The sequence below is a fragment of the Mustela putorius genome, unplaced genomic scaffold (genome assembly GCF_011764305.1).
Source record: "Mustela putorius furo isolate JIRA1106 unplaced genomic scaffold, ASM1176430v1.1 tig00003858_pilon_pilon_pilon, whole genome shotgun sequence".
Classification (NCBI taxonomy): Eukaryota; Metazoa; Chordata; class Mammalia; order Carnivora; family Mustelidae; genus Mustela; species Mustela putorius.
Genome location: NW_025422010.1, coordinates 28,758,671 through 28,775,579, shown reverse-complemented (window position 1 = coordinate 28,775,579; position 16,909 = coordinate 28,758,671). Strand labels below are relative to the sequence as shown.

The 16,909-nt window shown below is 34.7% G+C and overlaps 1 protein-coding gene across 6 annotated transcripts in view; it reads left to right on the top strand.

Moving 5' to 3' along the window:
• The window catches only part of NOL4 (nucleolar protein 4), a 413,009-nt gene extending 396,642 nt beyond the window's left edge, over window positions 1-16,367 (top strand). For all 6 annotated transcript variants that reach the window (XM_045065497.1, XM_045065494.1, XM_045065495.1 and 3 more), the window contains one exon: window positions 14,480-16,367. In XM_045065497.1, coding sequence (XP_044921432.1) covers window positions 14,480-14,673 — 194 coding nt within the window. In that variant the 3' untranslated portion in view covers window positions 14,674-16,367. The remainder of the gene's footprint in view (window positions 1-14,479) is intronic.
• Window positions 16,368-16,909: the final 542 nt, after the last annotated feature.

Sequence of the window (16,909 nt, the reverse complement as noted above, 5' to 3'; positions counted from 1 at the left end):
AAAGCAATTTTGAAAAAGAAAAACAGAATTGGAGGCATCACAGTTCCAGACTTCAAGTTATATTACAAAGCTATAGTAATCAAAATAGTAGGTACTGGCACAAAAATAGACACGTAAATCAATGGAACCAGGTAGAAAACCCAGAAGTAAACTTGCAGTTATATGGTCAGTTACTCTTCAACAAAGGAGGCAAGAATATACAATGGGAAAATTCTCTTCTACAAAGGGTATTGGGAAAACTGGATGGCAACATGAAAAAGAATGAAACTGGACCACAGACTTACACTATATACAAAAATAAACTCAAATGAATTAAAGACATAAATGAGAGACCTGAAACCATAAAAGCCTAGAAGAGAGCACAGGCAGTAATTTCACTGACATTGGCCATAACGATGTTTATCTAGGTAAGTCTCCTGAGCCAAGGGAAAGAAAGACAAACCAGGAAACAGACTCTTAAGTATAGAGAACAAACTGATGGTTACCAGAGGAGAGGTGGGTGGAGGGTTGGGTGAGGTAGGCCAAGGGGATTCAAGAATACATTTATCTTGATGAGCCTGAGTGATGTGTAGAAAACTGAGTCAGTGTATTGTACACCTGAAATTAATATAACACTGTATGTTAACTCCACTGGAATTAAAATCTAGAGCCACCTGGGGGGCTCAATGGGTTAAAGCCTCTGCCTTTGGCTCAGGTCATGATCCCAGGGTCCTGGGATCAAGCCCCGCATCGGGCTCTCTACTCAGCAGGGAGCCTGCTTCCCCCTCTCTCTCTGTCTGCCTCTCTGCCTACTTGTGATCTGTCAAATAAATAAATTAAGAAAAAAATCTAGAGAACCTAATTTTAAAAAAACACATGAATATGATGGCTAATTTTAAGTGTCAGCTTCACTGTTCGTAGGGTACCCAGACATTCAGCCTAGCATTATTCTGGATTTGTCTGAATGACATAAACTTTTGAATTGGTAGACTCAGTAAAGGAGGAGGTTCTAATATGGGTGGGCGTCCTCCAATGAAATTGAGACCTGACCAGAGAAAAAAAAAATCTATCAGAGAGGAATCCATCTGCTTGTTTGCGCTGGATAGTGGTCATATCTTGCTTTTGGACTTGAACTGAAAAACCAGCAATTTGGGGGTCTTGAGCCTACAAACTTTCACCCTAGAATTTACACAGTCACTTATCCTAGTTCTCGGGCCTTGGGACTTTGACTGAAACTACCCCGCAGCTTCCTTAATATCTAGCCTGTCAAGTGTAGATCTTGGGACTTCCCCGCCTCCATAATAATGTGAGCTAATTCCTTATGTATTATACACATGTATCTTGTACACTGTTGGTTTGGGTTTCTTTGGAGAACCTTGACTAATACAATGAGTTACATCAACTTGAATAAATCCTTAGTCTTTAACCTAAATAATCCATGAATCCTCTATTTTTACTGAGAAGTTAAGGCAAGGGTAGGATTCCAGTTAAGAATCAGCTCTCACAGGGTGCCTGGGTTACTCAGTGGGTTAAACCTCTACCTTTGGCTCAGGTCATGATCCCAGGGTCCTGGGATTGAGCCCTGCATTGGGCTCTCTGCTCACCAGGGAGCCTACTCCCCCCCCCCCGCCCCCTCTGCCTGCTACTCTGCCTACTTGTGATCTCTCTCTGTGTCAAATAAATCAGCTTTCACATTCATTGAACCATTTAACATGCATAATTTCATTTCCCCTGCTCCAACAATCTGGCAAATGGACAAAAGTAGTAGCAGTATTCACATTTTACTTGTGAATCTCAGAGGATATATGATTTGCCCAAATTTACAGTTCACATATCTAGAGAGTTTACATATTAAGACTTGAACCCAGATTTTTCACATACTAGTTTTATTATAACTATATATGTATAAAATGAGATTTCATCATTTGAAGATGAAACCTGTGTCCAAGTCCAAATTCTTTAGTAGAGTTTTACTATTTCTTTGGGTTACTAGTACTTTATCATAGGTACAGTTTCCATTTAATTTACCTCCTTAAAATGTCTTCAAATATTTCTGAAAATAGATTGAATACACATAAACAGATACATTTTACAGCTGATGTTTTAAAATTTTAGCTTATTGGGGTTTCCTGTTAATTTTAAAATAAGATAAAAAGTATACAAAAGAATAAAACATATCTAGTTTTTCCCGAGGAACTTCTGGAGATTTTTCTCATCTTTCCCCTTGTTTACTAAACTTCCAACTAGTCCTTGGAAAAAGATGAAAGTTAAGGGGCACCAGCTGTGCTGGTTAAGTATCCCACTCAGATCATGATTTCAGGGTTGTGGGATAGAGTCCTATGTGGGACTCCCTGCTCAGCATGGACCCTGCTGGAGACCCACCCCCCACCCAAGCCCCTAAGCCCTCCCCCTCATGCTCTCACTAAATGGGGAAATACATACATACAATACGTACATCCATAACACACACACTTTTAAAATAAGAAAAGGTAAAATTTTAATCATAGGGTTATGGTAGAGGCAGAACCCAATAATCTAAGCAATTTAGATATTTTTGGCCTCAGCTCTGAAAAATAATAAATGGATGTTCTGGGCTTATTATTTGGGGGGGGACATTACTTCCTGTTACTTGAAAAAAGTAGACATGTATGAAAATGCAAAAACTCAAGTAGTATTGTAATTCATTTTACCCTCATGTAGTATATTTGATTCATCTGAGTTAAGAAAACAACTCTTCTTCTACTACAGTGTTTGTGTCCTTTCCCACAAGCCCAAACTAGGCACAAAACAGGCATGCTGAGTTGTTTCCCTCATAAATTTCCAAGACTCTGCTGGAGAGTGACTGACACTGCCAGGTCTTGCTACAGTTTATCAGAGTTAGGTCTCTAGAAAATGTTGAATTTGAAACTCAAGTGGAAGGGCCACACAATGAAAAAACTAAGGCTGTTTACAGAGCGGAGTGCCCTCAGTTAGTAAATCTAACCTAGAGGAAAGATTGGCCTTCTTAATGGGGGAAACAATGGAGTCTTTTCAAATCGTGTAGAAAAGCTCTTCAATTGCTATTTTACTTTTGTTTTGTTTAACAAGGCACATTAAGTGAGAAAAATGAAATAAATCAAATGGATTAAGACAATGAAAAGATTAAATACAGCAAAAACTCACTAAAAGAAAAATTTAATAAATGAATTTTTAAAAGCAGATCTAAAATGCATTTTGAAATAAGTCAGCTAGATTTGTTTCAGGACAGTCATGTATGCTTTTTTGTTTTGTATGGGATATCAACAATTACAGTGTAAATAATCAAAATTGCTTTCAAATCAACATGGAAGTATATTATGGAAGATTTAATTCAACCTGTAATTCCTTGTCAGTGCTTGATCCTTAGTTTTGGTAGAAAGTAGACTTATAATTTGGGGGGAGGGCAGGGGTAAGTCATATACTCCTCTCTTCTCCCTTGCATAATGCCTTAAACAGCTACTTGACAGTGATAAATATCTTGCTTTTTGTGTTTTCTTAGTGGTCTGTAGAATATGTATCTCAGCAATTTGGTACATACTTCATGGATAAATACCCTGTTCCTTGGTAACCTAATGTTGATTAATCAGTGTTTATTAAGTAGAAAGGGATAAATTTGATGAGGTCAAGAGGAGTTAAGTACTTGACAGCACAATCTGTTAGGCTTATATTAGACCTGAATGGGTTGAAAATGGCTTGAGTTTGACAAAGACTTTAGAAGAGTCAAACAGTTCTCACTGAACTGTGGCATCTGACATTCTCTACTAATCAAAGTGGTAAACCCCCTGAAGATGGAGTGATCCAGACCTTATATTAACACATATCTTGTGTTGTAATCCAGTATTTGTTAAAGGACAGATTCTTAGGTAGATGCATAAATTAAAAATGGTTTCATTTTGATAGAAAAGAACCATACAAAACACAATCTTGCAGCAAAGTATTTAGAGGAAATGTAGGTGTGTGTACACACATTCACACATATAATAAGTAAAAAATAGGCTTTAAGGGAAAAGTTTTAAATTTCTTACCTAATAATGCAGGGAACAGTTCATAGTCACAATTGTCTAGAAACTATATGCTCCAACAACATAACCTTAAAATTCATAAAAAGTTAACAAAATTGCAAGAAGAAATGGGCATATCTATAGACTTTTAAAACACTTCTTTCAGAGACTGATAGAAATGAAAATCACTTAGAATTGAAAATACAACAAAAATTTAATCTGGCTATATCTAGAACCTGCCCAACACACATTCTTTCATATTGACTAAGCAAATGGTGGCAAAGGATTATTAATATACTGATAGCATTGTATTTAGAAATATTCATAATGAAGATGAAAGCACTACACATTTGTGGGATGGAACTAAAGTGGCATTTTGGCACACACATTAGACAAAGAAAGTTAATGAACTGTTCATTTAATCCAAGAAGTTAGAAACAGAACAGAGAAAATAAATGGAGAAATTAAACAGAAAATAAAGAAGCAATAGAGATGACCAATGAAAGCAAAATCTTTGAAAGGACTTAAAGCAAGATTAGCCAAGAAAGTAAGATAAAATCATCAGAATGAAAGAACAAAAGATTTTAATATTAAAAATAATACCTTTATGCTAGTATATTTGAAAATTTAGTTAGCTGGTTTTACAAAAATGTAATTGGCAAATACTGACTCAAAGATATTCCCCACAAATTTACAATGATTAATACATTGAATCAGTATTGTAAAAACCTAGGAATTAAAAAAAATATAACCAGATAGTTTAACAGATGAGTTTTACCAAAACCTTAAGGATGAAATACTCATTTTAGACAAACAGATTGAAAAGAGGGAAAAGAAATGGAAAGCAGCCCAGCACATTTTGTGGTACCATTATAATCCTATCATCAAAAGCAGTATTAAAAGGGAAAGTTCTATTATGATCACTTGTAACTGCACCTGTTTGTTGAATTTAGTCATGTATATCTGCTATTAGCCAAGCACTGCCCTGGATGCTTTGTAGGTATTAGCCAATTTAGCCAAGCTGCTAAAAAATAATAGTTAATTTTTTTCACCCTTTGTCAGAAAAGTATGAATTATCAATAAAATCCTTCTGTTAAACATATGATCAAAACATAAAATGAAAGTGTGCAACCAAAGTAAGTTTCTAAGTGGCTCCTGTATTAGTCAAGCAGGGAAAGTGACTTCACTTACTGTAAGATAATGAGTTTATTAAATGGTGTTTGGTTGCAGCAATTGAAGAACTGTTTCTAAAGAAACTTGCTTGACTGGTAGCATTATGGCAAAAACACTGCTTAAAGGGCTGAAATTAAGATATTGGGGATAATAATCAATTAAAAACCAAGGCAACTGATTAAAAGTGGTTTTCTTTGTCTCTGTATAAGTGGAGATGTTACTAATACTGCTAGGGTTTTTTTTTTTTTTTTTTTTTTTAAATAATCAGTGATGAGTTTGAAGTGACAAAAGACTTTGTGTTTATGAATAGTATAAAGTGAAACAGCTTTCACTGAGAATATTTTCATTGTAAAGAACAAAATAATTCAGTAAAACCTAAAGTGGAATCTGCTAAGATGTATGAAGCAGAAAGGCTTATTTGGACAAATTTACAAAGTTTATTAAAATATAAGTCATATGGTTACTTCCTGAACTATTTATTTTTTGAGTTAGGTACATTGTGGAAAACCTTTGAATTGATCATGTGATGTTGTACAGCAGTGTCAGCGTTAAACTTTGTTTTCTTCAATTTAATTATCCTAAGTTCTGTGAGATATTGTCAAAAATAAAATCCAGATACCCTTACTTGTCCTAAGACACAGCAGCTTGATGGCCTTGTGGGAAACTTTCAGGTCAGAGCGAAGATTGAAATTTTTCTGAACACTAACTGGCTTTGGAAATTAGCTTATGCTACAGAATGAACAAGGATTCTCGATTAATTTAATATGAAATTACAAGATGAAACAGTTCTTATATGTGAAGTTTATGCCTTTTTGCTGATAACATTGTTTGACTTCCATGTAGTGGCTAAGCTGCTTTATAAATTCATACTGTCCAAGTTAAAACAAGAATTTAAATCTACATTTCCACACACATTTCCTGTGGATATATTTGCTGAGCACATACTACAGCTTCAGCAATGTTTTTTTGGACTTTATACACGTGGAAAATAAATTCCCATATCTCAAAATAGATTTTACTGTTCAATTGAAGAACTGCCAGTTTTATCTTCAATTGGAAGTAATTAACCTGCAATGCATTGACAAGTTATTAGGTAAGTTTTAGAAAATCCAGAAGGCTATAAATGTTTTACAAATGATGAATATACTCAATTTGGAAACATCTATACAATTCATAAAATCTCTATATTGATCTACATTAACAGATGGACATTTACAGTTGATTTTGATAACAGGAAATATGAACCTGAAACCCCAGTTAAGAAAAATGTTACTCCCCTCCAAAAAATTTCTTAGTAGTAGACCTGTAATACATATTTTGTAATATATTTATCAATTGCTGAATTTTGAGTTTTGTCCACCGAAGTTTTATGAAATCTTGTAACAGCAATTTTAACTTAGGTGAAGTGATATATCATTGTGGCTTTGACTTGCATTTCCCTGATGATTATACAGGTAATTACCAGTATATTATCTTTGGAAAACTATCTATTTAGATCATCTGCCCATTTATTAATCAGACTTTTTTTTTGCTATTAAATTGTGTTATGCTTATATATGTTTTGGATGTTAACCCCTTATCAGATATATGATTTTCGAATATTTTCTCTAATTTGGTAGGCTTCTTTCATTTTATCAATGGTTTCCTTTGCTTTGAAGTGGTTTTTAATTTGATCTAGTCCCAGATGTTTGTTTTTGCCTTTGTTGCTTTTGCTTTAATGTCAAATCCAAAATATCATAGCCAGATTGATGTCTTGGAGTTTACCATCTATTTTCTCTTCTAGGAGTTTATGGTTTCAGGTCTTAAAGTATTTGATCAACTTTGGGTAAATTTTTATGTATAGTTTTAGAGGTTCCGTTTCATTTCTTTGCCTATGGCTATCTGGTTTTCCCAGCACCGTTTATAAAAGAGAATGTTCTTTCCCCATTGTGTATTCCTGGCTCTTTTGTCCTAAATTAATTAACCACATACATCTAAGTATAGTACTGGGCTATCTCTGCCAATTGGTTTGTTTGTGTTTATGCCTATACCACACTATTTTGATTACTAAAGCTTTGGTAACGTTTTTTGAAATCAGGGAGGACGTTGCCTCCAGCTTTGGTCCTATTTCAAGATTACTTTCTCTATTTGAGGTCCTGTGTGGTTCCATACAAATTTTAGGATTGACAATTTTAGATGTTCCTTCCCAGTTTGGAATGCATCTATGGAGAAGACTGTATGCTTTGTATCTGTTTTTGTTCTGATTGATTTGCAGATATTGAACCATTCTTGAATCCTTGGAATAAACCCACCTGATCATGCTGTGTGATCCTATCAATATATTATTGAATTTGGCTTGCTCTGTTTTGTTAAGGATTTTTGTCTATATATACATGAGGGATAGTAGCTTTTAATTATCTTTTCTTATTGTATCCTTCTCTAAATTTGGTATTTAAACATATAACTATGGAAAATCAAAACATAAAGACAACAAGAAGAAAGGAACAGAGGATTTGCAAAAAGCCAGAAAACTATTGACAAAATGGCAATAAGTACATGCCTGTGAACAATTACTTTAAATACAAATGCCTAAATTATCCAATCAAAAGACACAGAGGGACTGAATGGATAAAAAATTAGACCCATCTTGATACTCCCTACAAGAGACTAGCTATCAGACCTAAAGATACAGACAACCTGAAAAAGAAGGGATGGAAAAATATATTTCATGCTAATAAATGAAAACAAAAACAAAGCTGGGTAGCAATACTTAGACAAATTAGACCTTAAAACAAAGACTCTAATAAGAAACAAAGAAGGGCATTACACAGTGATAAAGGGATTGATCCAATAAGATGCAATGATTGTAAATACCTATGTATCCAACATAGAAGCACCTAAATATTAAAAGCTAATATTAACAGACATAAAGGGAAAAATTAACAGTAATATGAAAATAGTAGGGAATTTTAACACCCTACTTGTATCAACAATACATGATCCAGACAATCATTTTTTAAAGTGGCTTTAAATGATATGTTAGACCAGATGTGCTTGACAGATATATAGAATATTCTGTCTAAAAACAGATTCACATTGTTTTTCAAGCACATGGGACATTTTCCAGAATAGATCATATTAGGCCATGAAGTAGTCTCAATAAGTTTAAGAAGATTGAAATTGTACCAACCATCTTTTCTGACCACAACAGTATGAAACTGGAAATCAAGTAGGGGAAAAAAAAAAACTGGAAAAAAAAACATGGAAGCTAAACTATATGCTACTGAACAACCAATGTCTCAACAAATAGAGGAAACTGAAAAATGCCTTGAGACAATAAAAGTAGAAATTTTCTGAATGAAGCAAAAACAGTGCTAAAAGACTCTTGTAATCATACAGGCTTACCTAAAAAAAAAAAAAAAAAAAAATTCAAATAAACAAACTTTGTGCATAAATAAATTAGAAAAAGAACAACAAAGCTCAAGGATAGTAGAGAGAAGAAAATAATTAAGATCAGAGCAGAAGTTAAAAGAATCTAGGAATAAATTTAATCAGGATGTTAAAGAACTGTACTCTGAAAACATTAAATACTGATGAAAGAAATTGAAGACAATGCAAATGGAAAGGTATCCCATGCTCATAGAGTGGAAGAATTAGTGTTAAAACATCTGCACTATCCAAAGCAATCCATAGATTCAATGCAATCCCTATCAAAATACCAATAGCATTTTCCACAAAACTAGAACAAATGTACTAAGATCTATAGGAAACCACAAGACCTCAAATACCCAAAGCAATCTCGAGAAAGAACAACAAAGCCAGAGGTATCACAGTCCCAGATTTTAAGATATACCACAAAGCTGTAGTAATCAAAACAGAATGCTACTGACACAAAAACACATGTAAATCAATGGACCAGGATAGAGAGGCCAGGAATAAATCCATACTTATATGGTCAATTAATCCATGACAAAGGAGACAAAAATATACAGTGGGGGAAAGATAGTCCCTTTAATAAATGGTGCTAAGAAAACTAGATAACTCCATTTTGTGCCAAAACCAAAAACCAAACAAAATCAATCTCTCATACCATACAGAAAAATAAACTCAAAATGGGTTCAAGACCTAAATGTGAGACCTGAAACCATAAAACTCCTAGAAGAAAACATAGGCAATAATCTTTGACATTGGCCTCAGCAACATTTTTTGGGGGGCAGGTCTCCACAGGCAAGGAAAACAAAAGCAAAAAAACTATTGGCAATATACCAAAATAAAAGGCTTTTGTGCAGCAAAGGAAACTATCAAACAAATTGAAAAGGCAAACTACTGATTAGGAGAAGATATTTGCAAATAATATATCCAAAGAGCAGTTAATCTCCAAAATATGTAAAGAACTCAACACCAAAAAGCCCCCCAAACAATCCCATTAAATAATAGGCAGAGGACCCAAATAGACATTTCTCCAAAAATGACATACAGATGGCCAGCAGATGCATGGGAAGATGCTCGATGGCAGGAATCATTTGGGAAATGCAAATAAAAACCACAAGGAGGTTATCACCTCACACCTGTCAATGTCTAGACTCAAAGTGACAAGAAATAACAAGTGTTGGTGAAGATATGTAGAAAAAGAAACCCTCGTGTACTGCTGGTGGAAATGTAATTTTATGTAGCCACTATGGAATATGGTATGCAGGTTCCCCAAAAAATCAAAAATAGAAATCCCATATGATCTAGCACTTCACTACTGGCTAACTACCCAAAGAAAATAGAAACACTCCTTTGAAAAGATATATGTACCTCTATGTTTATTGCAGCATTTTTAACAATAGCCAAAATACAGAAGCAACCAAGTGTCCATCAGTAGATGAATGATCTGTGTGTGTGTGTGTACATGTAATGGCCTATTACTCAACCATTAAAAAAATGAGATATTGCCATTTGATACCATATGGATGGATCTCTAAAGAGTATTATGCTAAGTGAAATAAGTCAGAAAGTCAAACAACCTATGATTTCACTTATTTGTGGAACCTAAAAAATGAAACAAATAAAAGCAGAAACAGACCCATAAATACAGAGAACAAACTAATGGTAGCTAGGGGGATAGGGCATGGCAAAATGGTTGAAGGAAAGGAGAAGATACAGGCTTCCAGTTATAGAATGACGGTCACAGGAACGAAAGGTACAGCTTACAGAATATAGTTCATGAATTTAAAATTGGTTTGTACGGTGGCAGGTGATAGCTATACTTGAGTGACATGACAACCTTCAGAATGGGAGAAGATAATTGCAAAGGCCCTAGCTGATAAACTGTTAGTATCTGGAATCTAAAGAAATTAATAAATTCAATACCCCCCAAAATAATCCAGTTAAAAAATGGGAAGACATGAGTAGACTTTTTCCCAAAGATTCCATACAGATGGCCAACAGATACATGAAAAGGTGCTTAACCTCACTCATTGTGAGGGAAACACAAAATTGTGATAAGCTACTACCTCACACCTGTCAGAATTGTTAAAATTTATACCACAGGAAACAACAGATGTTGGCAAGTATGCCAAGAAAGGGGAACCCTCTTACTCTGTTGGTGGGAATGGAAACTGGTGCAGCTGCTCTAGAAAACAGTATGGAGGTTCCTCGGAAACTTAAAAATAGCACTACTCTATGATCCAACACTGCTAGATATTTATCAAAGAATACAAGAATACTGATCCAAAGGGGCACATGTACCCCAATGTTTATAGCAGCATTATCAACAATAGTCAAATTATGGAAAGAGTCCAAATGCCCATTGGCTGATGAATGGATAAAGAAGAGGTGGTATATATACATATGTATATATATATATATATATACACACACATATACACACACACACACATACACAATGGAATATTCGCCATTAAAAACAATGAAATCTTGCCATTTGAATGATGTGGGTAGAGCTAGAGGGTATTATGCTAATAAGCAAAATAAGTCAAAGAAATACCATACAGTTTCACACATTTGTGCAATTTGAGGAACAAGACAGATAAACATAGGGGAAAGAAAGAAAGACAAAACATAAAATAGACTCTTAACAATAGAGGACAAATGAGGGGTTGCTGGAGGGGAAGTGGGAGAGGATGAACTAAATGGGCTTTAAGGAGGGCACTTGTGATGACCACTGGGTGTTACATGTATATAATGAATCAAATTCTTCTAATATTACAACAAATTTTAAGTATAATAACTTGAAACAAAAGTAAGCTAGCATAGCAGTTGTTGAATCACAGTGTTGGGTACACCTGAAACAAATAACATTGTATGTGAACTATATTTTAAGAAATACATCAAAAAATAAAGTGAATTATGGATATACATCTTCATTTAATTAGAATTTACTTATAACTTATAAATAAATAACTTATAAATCTTCCCCCAAACCTTTAAAAAAAAAATCAAAGATTGATTTTGGTGGAGCTTAATTCTTCTAACATTTTCTGTTACCATGAAATACCTCTTACTCAGATTTTCAGAATGACTATAAAGTCTGCATAATTATGGTATTTAAAACTAGTCAAGTTTTCTGATTTGCTTTAACACTTGATATTCAAATCATTTTCTCTTGAAACATCTATTGTGTCATTCTTTTTGCTTGTTTTGCTTGTTTTATTAACTGGCCGCTCCTCCAGAATGCACACTTTTTAATGGCTTTGTTATTTGAGCAAATCTCCAAGAATATTTTCCTTGACTTCATTAAATTTAACATCTTCATAAAATTTGACATTTTACTTTACATTGATTGTTCAGTTTAAGCTAAGCCAGTCAGGTATGACATTGTCTGAATGAGGGAGATAAGAATCTTAGTAACAGGGGTGTCTGGGTAGCTCAGTCAGCTAAGAGTCTGCTTTCTGGTCAGGTCATGATCCTGGGGTCCTGGGATTGAGCCCTATGTGAGTCTTCCTGCTTAGCAGGAAGTCTCCTTCTCCCACTTCCGCTTCCTCTCCTCCTCCCTGACCCTCGTCCTCTCTCTTGCACACACACTCTCAAATAGATAAATAAAATCTTTAAAAAAAAAAAAATACTAGTAACAAACAAAAGAGCGGTTTGAGTAGTCACTAATTTTGTTCATTTTTGACTTAATTTTTTTGCTTCCCTACTCGACCTCTTAACTTGGAAGATTTGAGTAATATTCAGCAAAAACAATTCCTTATACTTTTAATTATACTTAATCCTGATCCTGTAGATCTAAAAGACTCCAAGATAATGGAAGTCAACTTCCTTCCAGAAAAATAACAAAGTTGTGAATGGCTTCTGTGTTACTGAGCTATCTAGAATTTGTCTGTGTTAATAATTAGAAAGAAAGTGAAAACTATGTATTAGTTTGGAAGCCTTTATTTCTGAGCCAGAGATAGAGAATAACCTGTGAACCATGGTGTTAGAACGAAATCACAATCTTTTTATCCCAAAAAGAACTTGAGCCCTAGCCTCACCCTTTCTTAATTCCACCTAAAGACATTAACCAGCCACTTGGCTTGTCAGCAAAAACATCATAAAATGTTACAACTTCTAATAAAATGATCAACTAGACATGACATATCTACATAATTGAGGAAAGTCCTTTCTACTTTGTTTTATAAAGATTTGTACCGGTCCTGGGATACTTGAATATAAAGGGTAAAAAATCCAAATTTAAAGTTGGTTCATCCATAAACCAGAACCCATTATGTCATGGTATTTTCTTAATCCATTCAGAACTTTCCAAATGCACTAGTTGCTATTGATTTGCTTCCATGCTTTTTCATGAATTCCTGTCTACGCGTGCAACATCCCCGTATCTCTCCCTTTCAGCTTGCTGTATCAGCCTTGGGATTTTGTAAACAGCAGAATAAATGGAAACTAACTCCTGCTAGGAAATCAAGGCTTTAAGGCTATGGCAGAAGTGGAAATAAGTCCCTCTCAAATGTCCGAGTTCTTGTGTGCTAGTCTTGTCTCTGTCCTAATTAGATTACAAGTGAAGCTGTTCCCATTTCCTGAGACGTGCCTCCTTGCTGGCAGGAGTCCCCTTCTCCCTTCGGGTACAGGGTGAAAGGGGTTGGGTCTTGACCTGTTTCCATCAGGCCTCAAGAAGGAGGAACAGGATAAAATAACATCCCTTGTTTCAGTTCAGGAATTGAATACTATTATATGAAAAGTTCTCTAAGAAAAATCTGTTTAAATCATTTCCAGTAAGAGAATTGCTACAATTCTTGAGCATGCCTTCAGTTAATGTCCCCAGTAATGTTTATTCAAGGATTTTAAAGGTCTTACTCATTGCAAATTTAATAGTTATGGTTCTTACCTTTCATTAAGTAGTTGCTATAACAATGAACACTTAAAACCTTTATAACACTTAAAAAAAAGCTTAATAATCCAAGAATTGAAAGTATTTTAAAAATCTTTACGACATTTCTGTTAACTAAATTATTTTAAAGTAAAAATGTACAAAGAAATAAAAACTTACAATATGTTGTCAAAAAGCAGACCTATCTGATTTGGTTTAATTATATGTAATATAATTGGCTTAAATTATATGTAATAAACGTTTGGACACCTGAATGTTTTAGGCAAATAAATACAGAAGCAGCTTTAACAATACCTAAAGCACTATCCCAGGTCTGGTTTCTTTGTGGAATTGTTTGTACTGATCATTTACTTACTGCATCCTCCTAAAACTAACTGCTATCTAATATTTTTAAATACTAATTTTTACTAACTTAACACATTTTAAAATACTAACCAACATGATAGAAGAAAAGCAGTCCCCTGAAATAAAAAAAATATGCAATTCACATCCTTACTATGCCACTTAAAAGCTGTTGAATTGCAACCATGTCATTGAACTCTTCTGTCCCAAATTTCCTTTGTTCTAAATGGAGGAGTTTGTAATCTGGAGTCATTAGCATCACAATCTAGGACGTTTCCAAGTCTGAGTAGGTGCGACCTAAAATTATTTGTTAACCAAGGGTGCAAACAGAAAGCATTTGCAAGTCACAACATTTTACACTGCTGCAATAGCTGTAGAGTAGACTTAAAATCGAGTTTGCCAAAAAGCACGTATTAGGAGTAGGTCTTCAGGGTCTTTCCGCAGAAAGAAGTGATCATCTGGACAAGGAGTCTGAAAAAACTCAGCCACTCATTTCATAACATGTTGCTCTTTGGCATTTCAGAGAGCTGATGTATTTGATTAAAGGTATCAGTGGCTTTCACAAAAGAGTAAGTGAATTAAGTCAACAATTTAAAGGTCATGTTCAAAGTACCGGAACAAAGATTGTTCACGTTAATTTTGGGATTATTTTTTCTAGGACCGACGGATCTCAGCATGAAGAGGCAGTTGGCAACTAGCTCAGGATCCTCCAGCAGTTCAAGCTCCAGACCCCAGCTGAGTCCAACTGAAATCAATGCCGTGAGACAGCTCGTTGCAGGATACCGAGAATCAGCTGCATTTTTATTGCGTTCTGCAGATGAACTGGAAAATCTTATTTTACAACAGAACTGAGTCAAATGACGATCCTATTCACTGAGGTCTAAATTTGCAGTTTCCACTAATGACATTTTGATTTCCCAGCAGAGACGCTTCTGGTCTTACTGCACAGTCTTAAGAGAAATACTTCCATTATGCCACATTGTCCTTGAACCATAAAGTGATGTGTTAAGGTGCTTCAAAGGAACTCTGACCTCTGAAGTACTTGAGATACTGTAATGTGTCCAGCCTACTGCTTTATGTTTTAGTTTCTCAGCATAAATATCTGGGGGAAAAAAAAAAAAAGCTGTATATTCTTAATTCAAGGATAAAACAGAAGAAGTTTGTGGTATAAAAAATAATTCAAGATCCAACTGAAATATTAGTGGAATTTACTACTGACTTACTGGACAGAAAGCTACAGTATCTGGCAAAAAAAAAAAAAAAGCGCCAAATTTCTTGTTGCTACAGGATATAACAACACTGAGAAGGATCTTGTATTTTAAAAAAATATATATATGTAATTTTTATAAAAAGACAAAAACTTGTTTTTCATTCAAAATTGTCATTTTTACTTTGGTAACTTTTTCATAGGTCCTAAAAGAAAACTGTTTTGAGAAACTACTGTAAGTACCTTTTCCACATCCCTTTGCCTTCTCCTCTTTCCAAATCCTTTCTACAAAACAATGCTGGAAAACAAACCCTTGCTAAGTTCTTGAAATCGTCACATCGGGAACCACTTCCACGAGAAGACTGCGCGTCTGCACTCGCGCTCGTCATGCCTCTCAACATCGCAGTTTCGCAATAGAGGTTTTCATCACAGAATGTTTTAATATTAAAAAAGACATATCATTGAAAAAAAAAAAAAATCACACCTTGGTTCCTTACTGCTGCTCACCGTGGATTGACGCTGCTGTGTTCCGGGCGCGCCTCCAGCAGCAGTTGGATGTAGATGGCTGAATGTTAAGAGGTTGCAAGTGACAATCTGAAAATTTGCACTCGAGTGTAGTTTTTCTTTCTCTCTTTCAGAAATAGTTTCCAAAAAGACCATTACCTCTCCTGATAGGATTTGTATAATTTGCAGTTCTAGGTAATGAATTACAGCGATGTAAAGAACTCAGTGGACGCAGCTGCAGCTTTTCCACGAACTTTCCCTTCCTCTCCCTCTCCCCCGACCGTTGCCCTTTCTTATTTTATAGTGTTGGATACCCATGAATGGTGTTTTCTTTGTGCACTGAGGCAAGCCTATTTTTAAAATATTTAGGGAGAAGTACATCAGTTTATGCTTCTTGTACAATTATCTTTCTGTTGTTCTGCTTTGGTTGGATTAAAAATTCTTTGTGCATTCCTGAATTTGCCTTATTTTCTGTAAAACTTATGTCATTCAGTTTTTGATAATGAGTTTAAGGCATCAGTGATATTTCTTATGTACTTGTTACATATAGTTTTTCAAGTAATGACTGTGATTGTGACCAAGTAATGTGCACTTTTTCTTGTAACTGTGGACATTGCTATGCTTTTTCTTCTAGTGTTTCTAGAATTACTGTTCCTGACAGTTACGTAAAACAAAAAAACACAAAAAAAGAACTTTTGTGATACTGTTGGTGAATATAATGTGAAAAACTTATTGAAATATGAGTATTTTGGAAATACATAGATGCACAAACATCTTTTAAGGTGTGGATTTAGAGTTTGCTTATTTAAATGAAAATTCAAAAAAAAAATCGAGGGCTGGTATAATTTTATCTGTTTTGTTTGGTTTAATAAACAGATTTCTGTGTAAAAATAATGATTGTGAAAACTTCCAAACTTTCTGAAGGATACTATGCTTTTAGCAGTTGGCTTTGAAAATATGCAATGCCATTTTGTACCCAGCATTTAGTATAAGAAGGACAGTTAACCTTTTATCTGAGGATTATCCCACGATCCCCTAGAGTCTCAACATTGTCCAATAAAGAATTTTTCCAAGACAGGGTAAGGGAAATTAGCAAACCAAGGATATTTATTTGATTATTTAAATCTGAGTTAAGAATTTCTTTTACTCCTCATTTTTATATAAGTAATTTGGGTCTTTTAGTCACTCCTGATTTAACATCTTAGGAGAAGCATTTCTCTGTTGGAAGTGCCTCTTTGCTGCTTCGATTTTTGCTGCAGTCATCTCTGAAGACTTGGACATGGTTGCCATTTCAAAAAGTAACCGGTTTGAGTTCAGCATATACATAAAAATCCTTAAGAGTGATAATGAAGCAAACAGTAGAAAAGGGAAGTTCCA